The sequence below is a fragment of the Neovison vison genome, chromosome 12 (genome assembly GCF_020171115.1).
Source record: "Neovison vison isolate M4711 chromosome 12, ASM_NN_V1, whole genome shotgun sequence".
Lineage (NCBI taxonomy): Eukaryota > Metazoa > Chordata > Mammalia > Carnivora > Mustelidae > Neogale > Neogale vison.
In genome coordinates, this window is record NC_058102.1 from 87,083,332 (window position 1) to 87,097,299 (window position 13,968).

A 13,968-nucleotide genomic window follows, 5' to 3' on the forward strand; every position below is an offset into this window, starting at 1 on the left:
AGAAACGAGAGCCTACGTCCACACAAAGACCTGTATGCTGATGTTCACGTTCGCTCAATGTGTGATAGCTACAAACAACCCAAATGTCCATCAACAAGTGAATGGAGAAACAGTTATCGATCCATACAACAGAACACTACTTAATAAAATCAGTGGATTCGTGCAACAGTGTTGCTGACCTTCAAGATAATTACCCTGAGTGGAAGAAGTCAGACAAAAGAAAAGCAAGTAATGCCTGATTCCATTTGCTTATAATTCTAGGAAGTGCCTATCAATCTCTGGTGACAGGAAACAGATCAGAGCTTGCCTTGGGATGGGGCAGGCTGGAGGAAGGGAAGACAAAGGGGCAAGGGGAAACTTCTGGGGGTGATGGATGTGCTCATTATCTTGATGAAGTGATGGCATTACAGGTATGTACATATTTCAAAATGTATCAGGCTGTACACTTTACATATATGGTTTATTGCATGTCAATTCCACGTCAAAAAAGCTGCTAAAAATGTAAAAGATACAACATATGTATAGGATATAACAATAGTGAAACAACAGAACACTCCTGTATCCATCACCCAGTTTAAAAAAGTAAATGTTACCAGAGCCACGGGGGTGGGGTGTGGTGTGGTGTGGTGTGGTGTGGTGTGGTGGGGTGTGGGGGTGTGGGGGGGTGGCAGTGGTGTGTGTCAGTGGATAAGCCTCCAGTTCTTCATTTTAGCTCAGGTCATATCAGTCCAGCCCAGGGCTCCCCAGTCCCGAGAACCAGCTAGATATCTTCTCCCTCTCTGCCCCTCCCCCTTCCCCTGCTCATGCTCGCTCTCTCTTTAAAGAAATAAAATGTTTCAAAAAGTAAAAGAAAAAAGTAAATGTTACTATTATTTTTTAAAATTTCTGCCTTCCCCGACCTACTCTAAAGCCAGGGCTCGCTTTTTTTTTTTTTTTTAAATTTATTATTAAAAACAGATGACTGCTTCAAACTATTTTCTGTGTGCTTTCCGTTTTTAGGTTTCCAAAGATGAATATTCTGGAGACGATTTTTATCTAAATTAGCTGAGTAATGCAGCAGTCCCACACAGTCTGAAGTTCAAACTCACCCTCTGAACAAGAGGCGAGCTGAAACAGTGACTTAAAAATAACCCCGTTGAGTTAGGAATGTCTGAGAGCCTCAGCCCAGAATGCAAAAGGGGTAAATTCTTATTGACTGTGGCCAGGCAAGCGCGTCTAATCACCTCCTGTTTTAAAATACGGAAGGAGAGGGGCCAAAGGGTAAGCAAGACGGGGACACTTGCCAGCAGCCTCCTGGTTCGGTTTCACCAGGCTCCACCCACAGATTGTTTTCTTTGCAGATGTCATTGGAGGACCCCAGAGGGCGGGCCTAAGTGCAGAGAAAACTCCCGCAGGAAACTCACAGTAGTTCCCAGAGAAGGAGAACTGCTTTGGAGTTAAGGGACTATAATCAACCTTCCTTCTAAGGGAAGCTGGGAACCTTCTCCCTTGGCTTCGTGAAAACTAAGCTGAATCTTTTGCCAAACGCCTATAAATTAGGTGAAATGGGCCCCTCGCCCATGATGTGACTTCAGCTGCGTCTTTCTCTCCCAACCGGTTCTTTTCCTCTGTGGCTGATTGGCCTTGGAGTGTGGCCAGAACTCTACCTCCTACAAGAAAGGGTCCAGGGCTAACTGGTGGTCTTTCTCTTTGGAGTGATGGCGCTTACCATCGTTATCCTCAGGCTACTCGTCTGCATCCTGGCATTTCCCATGTTCCTGCTGAACTTTCTGGGCTTGTGGAACTGGATATGCAAAAAATGGTTCCCCCACTTCATGCAGAGGTTCACCGTGATCTACAACGAGCAGATGGCAAGCAAGAAGCGGGAGCTCTTCAGCAACCTGCAGGACTTTGTTGGCCCTTCTGGGAAGCTCTCCCTGCTGGAGGTGGGCTGTGGCACCGGGGCCAACTTCAAGTTCTACCCACCTGGATGCCGGGTGACTTGTGTTGACCCTAACCCCAACTTTGAGAAGTTCTTGATCAAGAGCGTTGCGGAGAACAAACACCTGCAGTTGGAGCGCTTCGTGGTGGCTGCAGGGGAGAACATGCTGCAGGTGGCTGATGGCTCTGTGGACGTGGTGGTCTGCACCCTGGTCCTGTGCTCCGTGGAGAGCCAGGAGCGCCTCCTCCAGGAGGTGCGCCGAGTGCTGAGGCCGGTGAGTGGGGGGTTGTGAGGGGGACTAGTTAGTGGTAACCACATCACCAAGGGCAATTATGTCAATTTCAGGTGGCTCAAACATTCAAACATAAAAAGTAAAACCACTAGAGAAGGCACTGTTGCATTTTTAAAAACCTTAGAGTCAGATAAAGGGAAAGACTGATTCTGAATACATCAATTTTTAAAAACTACAGAGAATAAAAAAAAAGTACCAAAACATAGAACTATTTGCCAGGGATGACAGACAAAAAGGTTAACTTCATTTTAAAAGACATTACAAATCAAGAGATCGATAGGATTTTTTAAAAAGAAGAAAAACACAAGAGAAAAATAGACAAATGGGAACAGAAATGTAAATACACATAACCAATTACAGGGGTGCCTGGGTGGCTCACTGGGTTAATGGTGGGACTCTGGTTTTCTGCTGGGGTCCTAATCTCAGGGAAGTGGGATCCAGCCCCCACCCCGGGCTGGAGCTGGGCGTGGAATCTGCCTGGGATTCTCTCTCTCCCTCTCTCTCAGCCCCTCTCTCACTTCGTCCTGCCCTCTTTAAAAAAAGAAAAGAAAAGAAAAAGCAAGCCAATTATATGACAAAAATTCTCAGCCTTCCACACAAAGAAATACAACACAATACAACACAAGATACTGTTTTTACCTATTATAATGTCAGAGGCTTTTAAGGTCAATATGGTATTGGGGTTTGTTTGGGAAGCAGTATGCCCCATACTGGAGGCACTGCCCTCTTTGGAGGGTAATTTGATAATATTCAAAACTTAAAGTGAACACAGTCTTGTATCCAGTAATAATTTATCCTGTAGCTACACTGCACAAATATGCAAACACCTGCCTATTTGCAAAGACATTCTGTGGAGTATTTGTAATAGCATAAACTGGAATTATCCTAAATGTCCATCAGTAGGAGGCTGTTCAAGTAAATGGTCACATAGCATAAAAGAAGAGCTATCTATGTTAATATGAAAAAATCCCCAAGAGATAATGTTAAATGAAAAAAAGCAATCAAAGCATGGACTATTATGTAGCATATAAGCCCACTGTTTGAGAGCTAACACACACACACACACACACACACATACATACATGTATATGGTAATGGGAATGATAGACATGAAACTTTTTTTTAAAACACTTTTGTCAAAGAGTTATCCATCTATTTTAGAGAGACAGCACATGAGGGAGGGGCTGAGGGAGAGAGAGAATCTCAAGCAGACTCCACACCGAGCACAGAACTGGGCATGGGGCTGAGATCCCACGAACCTGAGATCATGACCTGAGCGGAAATCAAGAGTCGGGTGCTTAACCGACTGAGCCACCCGGGTGCCCTGAAATGTTCTGATTCTTATATTCAAATGCTGGGTTCTTGTGTCCTAAGGCTGGGCAGTAAAGGGGCAAGGCTAGTAAGTGTTTTGCCTACAGCATTACTCCTACAAAGTAACGACTCCCTGTATTTTCTAGCACTCTCAATGAGATCACATTCATGGTCGTCCTCCCTAGCTCCTGTGAAGCCCCGGCTCTCTGCTGCATTTGACCAGGAGCTGTATTACGCTGTCCTTTAACCCTCTCAACAGTCCTTTATAACAGATACTGTCTTCATGGTGTGAAACTTGCCCAAAGTTACACAGCTAGTAGGTCTGACTTTCTTTAACGCAGATATTCTCCCTTTGGCACCATAGCCCTTGTCATTAGGGCCTTTTTATCTCTCCGACTTCAACACTTTCACCACTTTTGCTGGCTGTTCTTCCTCTGCCCATCTCTAAGTTTTCAAGTACCATGCATACACAGATGGTTTCCAAATGTGAACATCTAGCCCAGATCTTTCTTCTGACCCCGCACCTTTGTATTCATCACTGTATTCAACCATCACCTGAATGGGTGACATGCCATCTCTAGCTTAACCTGTGTTACCCCAAGGGTGACATCAGCCTCCCCAGACCTGGGCCGCCTCCTGCTCTTGTCTACCTGTTCCCGTCTACGGAAAAAAAAAAAATTTTTTTTAAACCACTCAGGAAATTCCAGGTTTTCCATTCCTGAGCACAGGTTTTTAAGATTTATTTTATTGTCAGAAAGAGAAAGTGTGAGGACAAGCAGGGGGAGCAGCAGGCAGAGGGAGAAGCAGGCTCCCCACTGAGCAAGGAGCCAGATGCGGGACTCAGTCCCAGGACCCTGGGATCATGACGGTGCTTAACCAACTGAGCCACCCAGGTGTCCCCCTCAACCCAGGTCTAATCTGCCCCCTCTCAGCTGTCTGTCTGGGATAGGCAAGACTAGAGCAGCCAGAGTGTGACTGTCACCACGGGTTTTGGAGGGGATTTGGAGGTCCCTTTCCCCCTTGCTCCCCACAGAGGTAGAAGGGGAGAAGACTTCCAAAGTCCTTCTGATAATGTATAACCTCTACTGTGTCTACACTTCACCCACATTTATAATAAATAAAAATCCCTGAATAAAATCCCTAATGACACAGTGGTACCATGGCTTCAGTAATGCTTTTAGATGCTTCAGTATTTTAATTCATCATAGCATTTACATCCTCGTGACAATGGTACAAAAGTATAAGACATGCTTGTTTAGTCTCAGGCAGTGCTGGGTGTGGATTCAGACTCTCCCACAGGTTTGCAAAGCAGAACCCAAGAAAAATGTTCAGATGAAGTAAAAAAAAAAAAAAAAAAAAAATTTTTAAAAGACATTAAAAAATTTTGTACTTTAAAAGCAAACAACTTGGGTGCCTGGCTGGCTCAGTTGATAGAGCATGTGACGATGTTTTTTTTTTTTTTAAGATTTTATTTACTTATTTGGGAAAGAGAGTGAGCACAAGCAAAGGAGGGGCAGAGGGAAAAGCAGACAACCTGTTGAGCAGGAAGCCCAACATGCAGCTCGATCTCAGAACCCTGGGATCCTGACCTGAGCCGAAGGCAGGTTCTTAACTGACTGAACCACCCAGGTGGGACTCTTGAGGTTGTGAGTTTAAGCCCCACGTTGGGTGTAGAGATTCCTTAAAAATAAAAAAGGCAAGAACATTTCTAGTATATATGGTCTTATACTAAATTACCTAAGGAGTAAGAAAACTCAACACCCTATTAGAAAACTGAAAAAAGACATCAACAGATCAAGCAGAAGTCCAAATCACCAATAAGGTTTAGCAAAAAAATGTTATATATATTAAGAAATTAAAGATATGCATATTATTGAAAATGAAATACCATTTCACCCATCAAATCGGCAGGATACAGAGGAAAACGTATAGATGGGAGTTTGTTGGAAACTGGCACTCACACCCATTGCTGGTGTGAACGTAAACTTGCAATGCCTCTTCCAAAGGGCAGTTTGACAACCTGCGCCAATAGCTTTAAGAAGGCACAGACTTGGGGGCGCCTGGGTGGCTCAGTGGGTTAAGGTCCTGGGATCGAGCCCCGCATTGGGCTCTCTGCTCAGCCGGGAGCCTGCTTCCTTCTCTCTCTCTCTGCCTGCTTGTGATCTCTCTCTGCCAAATAAATAAAATCTTTAAAAAAAAAAAAAAAAAAAAAGGCACAGACTTGGGTGCCTGGGTGGCCTAGTCGGTTAAGCATCTGGGGTCATGATCCTGGGGTCCTGGAATCCAGTCTTGCCCATCACAGTCGGGCTCCTTGCTCAGTGGGGAGTCTGCTTCTCCCTCTGACCCTCCCCCCTCTTGTGGTCCCTCTCTCAAATAAATAAAAATCTTAAAATAAGTAAATAAGTAAAATCTTTAAGAAGTAACAGATTTTTGACTCAGCAGTTCCCCTTTTTTGCAAGTTATTTATTTGGAAATAGAGATGGGCACAGAGATGTATGGATAAGGATAGTCACTGTAATAGTATTTACAATAATGAAAAGCTGGAAATAACTTCAATGAGAATAAGTAAGAGATGGAACCTGCAGTGCTATGAAATACTGTGTAAAGAGCTTTTAAATCACATTTTAGAATAATAATTGAAAACACAAATAAAGCAGGTTACAAAACAGAAGATACATTCTAGTCCTAGTTTTAGGGAAAAGATACATATTCATACGATGTGCACACAAAGTTTTAACAGTAGCTATATTGAGATGATAGAACAGTGCTTGTTTTTCTGTTTAAACTTTTCTTCATTTCCTAAGGTCAGCATATGGTCAAGGTAGTATTTTTAAAGATTTTATCTATTTATTTGAGAGAGAGAGAGAGAGAGAGATCACAAGTAAGCAGAGAGGCAAGCAGAGAGAGGTGGGAGCAGGCTCCTTGGTCGAGCCCAATCGACCCTGGGCTCGATCCCAGGACCCTGAGACCATGACCTGAGCCAAAGGCAGAGGCTTAACCCACTGAGCCACCCAGATGCCCCATGGTCAAGTCAGTATTACTAGCCTCTGTCAGCCGGACTGTCCAGGGTCAAACCAAACCTGATCCGACATTTACAAGCTGTGTGACTTTGGGCAAGTTGCTCATTTTCTTTCTTTCTTTTTTTTTTTAAGTTGCTCATTTTCTTTGTGGCTCACTTTCCTCATCTGAAAAATAGGACTGATAATACTTACCAAATAAGTTTATCATAAGGATCAAGCAAGTTGATGTGTGATAGGCATTCATGCATCATGATAGCTAAACCTGCAGCAGTTCCCACATACCTTGCATACGGGAACTGCTACCAGGTTTAGTTGTCATTATGCATTACTTCTATGAACAGAAAATACGTGTTAATTCCATTAGATTGGCAGCTCTGGATAAAACTAGACCGAAGGTGAGACTATTGGCCAAAACGGTGTCTTAGTAAGTGCTCATTTATCCATGCCTTCTCATAGAGTTAGCCTTTAGGGCCACTGAAATTGAAGATTCCATTATCTTATAAACCTGTTCTTCCAAAACTAAAATCCATGGGGCTTTTTTTGTTTGTTTTTTTCCTTTCTCAGGGCGGGGCTTTCTATTTCCTGGAGCATGTGGCTGCTGAGAGCTCAACCTGGATTTACTTCTGGCAACAGATCCTGCATCCTTCCTGGTACCTGCTGTTTGACGGGTGCCACCTGACTAGAGAGAGCTGGAAGGCGCTGGAGCGGGCGGGCTTCTCCAAGCTCAAGCTGCAGCACTTCTGGGCGCCGCTGTCCTGGGAGCTGGTGCGCCCCCACATCTGTGGCTATGCCATCAAGTAGCCTGAGTGGGGAGTAGAGGGCTGAATGGCTCATAGCTTCAGGCTACACTCTGACACTTCAAATGCTAATTGGAAGAAAGAAAACTTTTTTTTTCTTGTTTTTAAGGTAAAGTTGCATTTCATCCTTAAGAATTTATGTTATAACTTCTTCAGCCATTTTCTGTTGTCTCCCAGGGAATCAAAACCAAGCCAAAGCAAAACAGGGTTCTCCCTTAAAAGAAAACGCTGGGCTTTCATAATTGAAGTTTACCATTATCCCCAAACTTTAGTTTATGGGATAACTTCAAAATCCTTCCGGTTTATATGGCTACCTGGCAGATTTTCATTTCACCCCTCTCTTTGAGAGCTTGGTGCTCAGAGGCACTGAAATCACTCAAAAGAGGATTTGAAAAGGGAGAAGTGACAAGATCTTGAAACTTCACAGACTGAACCAGGGAATACTGATTAGTTGAAAATCCAAATCTCAACAGCCCAGGTCTTTCTGAAAGAGAAATCTGAATCTGTTTGTTGTTCTTAGTATCAGCGGGGCTGGTGTTCAGAATTAATGGACTAGGAAGCCACACCTAGCTCTGCCCAGCGTTGTTTTTACTCCCGCAGTCCACTGACGTTTATTTTCCTGCATTCCAGTCTTCATTTTTTTTAATTACCATAGAATGCCAATCTTCAGTACTTAAAGATTGTACTTGACGTATTAGTGTATCCAGAAAAATAGCCGAGGCACTTAAGTTTCTTGAGTACATTTTCCTTATTATGTAGCATATACTTTGCTGCCTCCTGTCTTAAATTGTAGGCCAACTGTAGTTAGGAAAACCTTGTTTAATTAGGTACGCTTTGTAAGACCCCCTAAAACCTAGGCAGCCTGGGAGTCTGTAGAGAAATAGACACATATTTGGGGGATTATTCTGACCAAATTTCCACTCCTGTCCTGAGATGATTTCTTTGTTCCTTGCCATCGTGGAAACCTCTGTAAATCATAAGTGCTTTGAAAACAAGTGTTGGGGGCCCCTGGGTGGCTCAGTGGGTTAAAGCCTCTGCCTTTGGCTCAGGTCATGATCCCAGGGTCCTGGGTTTGAGCCCCACATTGGGCTCTCTGCTTAGCAGGAAGCCTGCTTCCTCCTCTCTCTCTCTGCCTGTCTCTCTGCCTGCTTGTGTTCCCTCTCTCACTGTGTCTTTCTCTATTAAATAAATAGATAAAATCTTTAAAAAAAAGAATAGCATTTTCAGCAACTGTGTGTATTTTAATAAAGTTAGTACATTTTCTATAAAGTATAATGACTTTACAAAGGGACTATTTTAAATATGAAATCAATCAATAAATTCACATTGATTTTAGAGATGGAAATAAATGGTTTGTGTCTTTGCTGGCTTGGCTTCACTTTTTTAATGTCTCTGGGAGGGGAAAATTAAGCTATTTGAACATACAGATTTTTCTTTCTACTACCAGGTAGCTAGTAGATTTTAGAGAAAGCAATTTGGGAAGGATCAGAGTGAGTTTTGGAAGGTTCAAGCCCAAAGACCCTCACTTATAAAATCCATAGAGTAGAAAGAAAAGACACTTAACTATTCTAACTCTCTCGAATGTGAAGGCAGTTACTGTTAAGGTGAGGTTGGGACCTTCATCTAAGGCCTCCTGAGTTCTACAACAGCAATCTCCTCCCTCTACAGTCTCCCCAAAGGAGGACCCTCCTTAATCAGCCACCTCACTATTGGTTAGGTTACTCGAGCGACTGAGAAATTGTAAAAACCCTGCATTGACATGCTGATATGTTACCAGCATGTTGCAAGATAATGCCAAAGTACAAAGTACTAGACACATTCTTACCAATTCCTTCTTGTCTAAGTGGCATGGAAAATATTATCCTCACATTCTGTACAAAAAACTAAGACATGGAGAAATTAAAAAATGGAGTTTCTCATATTCCACAAGTTACTGAGTAGGTGTTAGAAGCCCCAGTTCCCAGAACTATAAAACCTGTTTCGACATGATCGGGGCCGTGTTACCTAGACACTGCTTTCCTCCCCAGGCCAAGACGACACACGTTTATGGTCATTCCAACACCCCGTGGAAGTGACCTAAGCCCCTGCAAAATGGAAACAGAAAAATGCAAAACATGTCCAACGTGCTGGTTAGGATTTCTATGATGGCAAGTGGCACAGCTCTCAACCAAAAAAGGCTTAAGTAGAAAAAGGGCTTTAAATACTCCAATTAGTGAAAAGACAGGGACAGAAGCACATCTTGAGCAAGGCTCAGCTGAAATTCCCTGATGTCACAGCTGCCCTCCTGTCTGCCCTAGTAGATGTAGGAGTCAGCAACCAGTAGGAGAGATCAAGTCTATTCTTGCAAAAACTCCAGCCAAAGTTCTGGATTGGGTCTCAGTTGTCTCGAGTTGACAATACGGAGCACAAGCCCATGCGTGAACCCATTCTAATGTTTAGACCCAATGGATTACGCCGCATGGCTCAAGGGCAGGTCACAGCGCCTCATTCCTGGGGCTGAGCAGACCCAGACCACATGAGCTGAGACAAGGAGAGCTGTATATCCTCGAAATGAAAACAGGGCCAGTGACTGGGGACAGCAGGAATGCATGCCGAGCAGGCACACCACAGGCGGCCCCTAGAAGCACATCACATTTAGGTCAGACCCTCTGCCCTCTGTCCTGTGGTAGGTCACAAAGCACCACGTTGAGAATGCTGGCTTCTCAAGAGGCTCTACAACAAGGGAAATGAAAGACCAACGACACTGGCTTTGACCAAAGTCAAGTCCTGGCTGTGTCCTTTGTTGGTTATGTGACCTCGGGCAAGTTATATCTCTTGTGTCACCTTCCTCACCTGTCAATGAGGGTACTATCCTCCTAGAGGGTTATTGTGAGGAATTAACGAAGTGAAGCACATTCACATTCAAGCCTTCACATTCAAAGAGAGTTAGAATCTGACCCAGCCAGGGAGGAGGATCATAGGCTTCCTTGAGGAAGTAACATCCAACCTGAATTCCAGAGGATATTAATACTGGGGCATAAGAGAACAGCTTGTGCCGTAGACAAATAAAAGGAGGAAACACAATCTGTTTGAGGAACTGGCAGGGCCAGGCGGCATAGCTGGTGGGGAGAATTGGGAAGGAGAACTACTTTTTCCATTAGCTTCTTCCTTATCTAGTTAAGCCCCGGGATCCATGAGCACGATACTTGACTTCAACAGCTAACAAAACAAAACACCATTGAAATCGCTTATATTTATATTATAAAAACATTCTGGTCCTAGGTCTTCTAATATTGTAATTGTTTCTTCTCAATTCCTATATACCTCAGACTTGAATAGCAAGTGAAGTGCACATTGCATAATAGTTCCTTTTGGACTCTTGAACCTTAACAGAAGACTTTCCCTTCAGTATTGCTTTAGAAAACACAGAACTTAACACAACTGAAATTCTTGTTCATCTGTTAATGCACTTGAGAGTGGAATGAACCACAGCTGCCCAATGTCAACAAAAGCAAAACAAAAAACAAAAAACAAAAAACAAAACTGTTCAGTAAGCATCACTTTAATGACTTCAGTACCTAAAACCAAAAGTATTCAAGCTACTTTAAAGAATAATCAGAATTCCCTGACCCATGGAACCACTGGAATCAACAACAGAGGTCATGTTCATTGAGGGCACAGGAAATGAACGTGGAGTGACCAATGTTCCCAATTTCTAGTTGACAAACACAAAACAAAAAAAAACAGAGCAATTGGCTGACCAAGAAAGGTATTATTTTGTTCCTAAAAGAAAGTATTTGGAAACCTGTAAAGAATTACATAGAACCAAGGTCTTGGTCTTCTGGAAGCCAAGTCCCTAGAGGGGGGCCATTTACTGTGAATGGTCCCACAAGACTCATTCAGTCTGTTTCAATCCCATTCAGAATTTATCATTCTAAAAATAAAAACCTCTCACGTCCAACAGCCTTAATTCAGGCTGTGTCCTTCTCAATCTTTAAAATGTGTCTGACACTGATGTCAACCTTTTCCTTGGAATGATCCTTTTATTCCATGACTCTAATAGCTAACAATATAACTGTCCATTTATTATGTGCATTCTTTATGCCAGGCACCAACTTTTCTTTTTTTAAGATTTTATTTATTTATTTGACAAAGATCACAAGCAGGCAGAGAGGGAGAGAGAGAGGAGGAAGCAAGCTCCCTGCTAAGCAGAGAGCCCAATGTGGAGCTCGATCCCAGGACCCTGGGATCATGAACCTGAACTGAAGGCAGAGGCTTTAACCCACTGAGCCATCCAGGTGCCCCAGGCACCAACTTTTTACATGATTTTTTTTAAGATTTTATTTGAGGGAGCGAGAGCATGAGCAGGGGTAAGGGGCATAGGGAGAGGGACAAACAGACTTCCTGCTGAGCAGGGAGTCTGATGCAGAGCTCAATCCCAGGACCCTGAGATCATGACCTGAGCCGAAGGCAGACGCTTAACTGAGCCACCCAGCACCCCTACCACAATTATTTTCATGTAGTACTCATAAGTCTACAAGGCAGGGAAATTACCTACAACTGACAAATAAGACCAGTGGGTGTTCTATCACTTGCCCAAAGCCATATGGGGAATGGTCATACCAGTATGCCTACATAGTTTACCTGATTCCAAAGCCCAGGCCTCCCCACGATGTTGCAGTGCTTCTTGGTCTTCTGGAAGCCAAGTCCCTATAGGGGGGCCATTTACTGTGAATGGTCCCACAAGACTCATTCAGTCTGTTTCAATCCCTTGAGCATGCCTTATAATCCTAGGTTGTGAGCCATCACCTATTTGAAAAAGATTCTTAAACCTCAGACTTTTGCCATTCCTTTGATATTGAGAATTGAACTCGCCAAAAACAAAATTCAAGTTTATAGCAGCAATGTCCACAACAGCCAAACTATGGAAAGAACCTAGATGCCCATCAAGAGATGAGTGGATAAAGAAGATATGTGTGTGTGTGTGTGTGTGTGTGTATACACACACACACACAGTGGAATACTATGCAGCCATCAAAAGAAATGAAATCTTGCCATTTGCAATGATGTTGATGGAACTAGAGGGTATTATGCTGAGTGAAATAAGTCAATCAGAGAAAGACAATTATCATATGATCTCCCTGATATGAGGAATTTGAGAGGCAGGGTGGGAGGTTTGGGGGTAGGAAAGGGAGGGAGACAAACCATAACAGACTCTTAATCTCGCAAAACAAACTGAGGGTTGCTGGGGTGAGGGGGGTAGGGAGAGGGTGGTTGGGTTATGGACATTCCAGAGGGTATGTGCTATGGTGAGTGCTGTGAAGTGTGTAAGCCTGATGATTCACAGACCTGTACCCCTGCGGCAAATAATACATGATATGTTAATCAAAAAAACCCAAAGAACAAAATTCACTGGGTCTTTCCCTAAATAAGCAACACTTTCTAATTTCTTCAAAACCTATAATTATTTCCCAAGGACCAGATAAAGAGATGCCCTTCTAGAAAGCATTTACTGGCTATTTCAAGTAGCTTCCTCCTAGAGAAGTCTCTTAGCATTCAGTAATACCCATGGCTGTGATTTCATACCACTAATCTCTTCTTCCTTTCTTCTACATGCCAGACACAGTGCTTACTAGATAGCAGGTGTTCCCAAAGTATTTACCAATTAATTCATTATCAAGTCCTGCCTCTTCTACATACCTCTCAGATGGTCCCTTCTACTGCGTTTTCACAGCTGCCATCTTGGTCTGAGAACTAAGCCCCAGCTGACTATACTTACAGACCGAGTGTAGACGGATGGAATGACAAACCATTTCCATGAGAACTCGCTAGGTATTGCATGATTCAGGGATAGGGCAGAGAAGTAGCTCTAAGGTGAGGGGAAGATACTACATCTGGATATGGTAGTGGGAAAATGCCTTTTGCAATGAACTCAGCCTTCTTTGCCTTCCTTCACCCCCCCCACCAACCTAGGATGGAAAAACGGAAGTTCATAACTTTCCCGGGGCCACAAACAAGTGGTTTCCTAGGAAAGCACGAATATCTGAGTCACAATCTCTCATGCTAAAAAATGCTTTCAAACGGGTCTCCATGCCCTCACCACCCATCTTCACACCCATAATTTCCAAACATTTTAGCCACTCCTGTAGCTCAACATCCTATAGGAAGTTCCTCAGTGTGAAGTTGAACTGAGGTTGCTCAGCAATGTTTAGGAGCACCTGTCAACAGACATCTCAATACTTCTCCCAGCTTCGCGGGGTTTGGGGTCAGAACATTTGAATCCAGATCTCATCACTGCATCTTACCAATATTTTGTTCACTTAGTATAAAATGAGACCACCCCCTACAGCTCCCGGCATTCTTTTTTTTTTTTTTTAATATTTTATTTATTTATTTGAGAGGTAGAGAGGGATAATGAAATAGAGAGAGCATGAGAGGAGAGAGGTCAGCGGGAGAAGCAGACTTCCTGCTGAGCAGGGAGCCCAATGTGAGACTCAATCCCAGGACTCCAGGATCATGACCTGAGCCAAAGGCAGTCACTTAACCAACTGAGCCACCCAGGTGCCCCAGCTCCCGGCATTCTTGTGAAGATGAAGGGCATAAATGCAAGAGGTGCTTTATAAACTATCAAATTGCTGGTCATGTGTG

The 13,968-nt window shown here is 43.4% G+C and overlaps 1 protein-coding gene across 1 annotated transcript; it reads left to right on the forward strand.

Annotated features, from left to right (window-relative positions):
* The first annotated feature begins 1,354 nt into the window (after window positions 1-1,354).
* On the forward strand, window positions 1,355-8,415 carry METTL7A (methyltransferase like 7A). The gene is made up of 2 exons (XM_044227150.1): window positions 1,355-2,195; window positions 7,109-8,415. Exons 1-2 carry the CDS (start codon window positions 1,698-1,700, stop codon window positions 7,343-7,345), a joined length of 735 nt encoding a protein of 244 aa, XP_044083085.1. The 5' UTR covers window positions 1,355-1,697; the 3' UTR covers window positions 7,346-8,415.
* The last annotated feature ends 5,553 nt before the right edge of the window (window positions 8,416-13,968 follow it).

Coding starts and splice junctions, on each gene's coding strand:
- METTL7A (XM_044227150.1), top strand. CDS start 1,698: ATGGCGCTTACCATCGTTATCCTCAGGCTACTCGTCTGCATCCTGGCA. Junction 2,196..7,108: donor TGCGCCGAGTGCTGAGGCCG/GTGAGTGGGGGG, acceptor TTCCTTTCTCAG/GGCGGGGCTTTCTATTTCCT.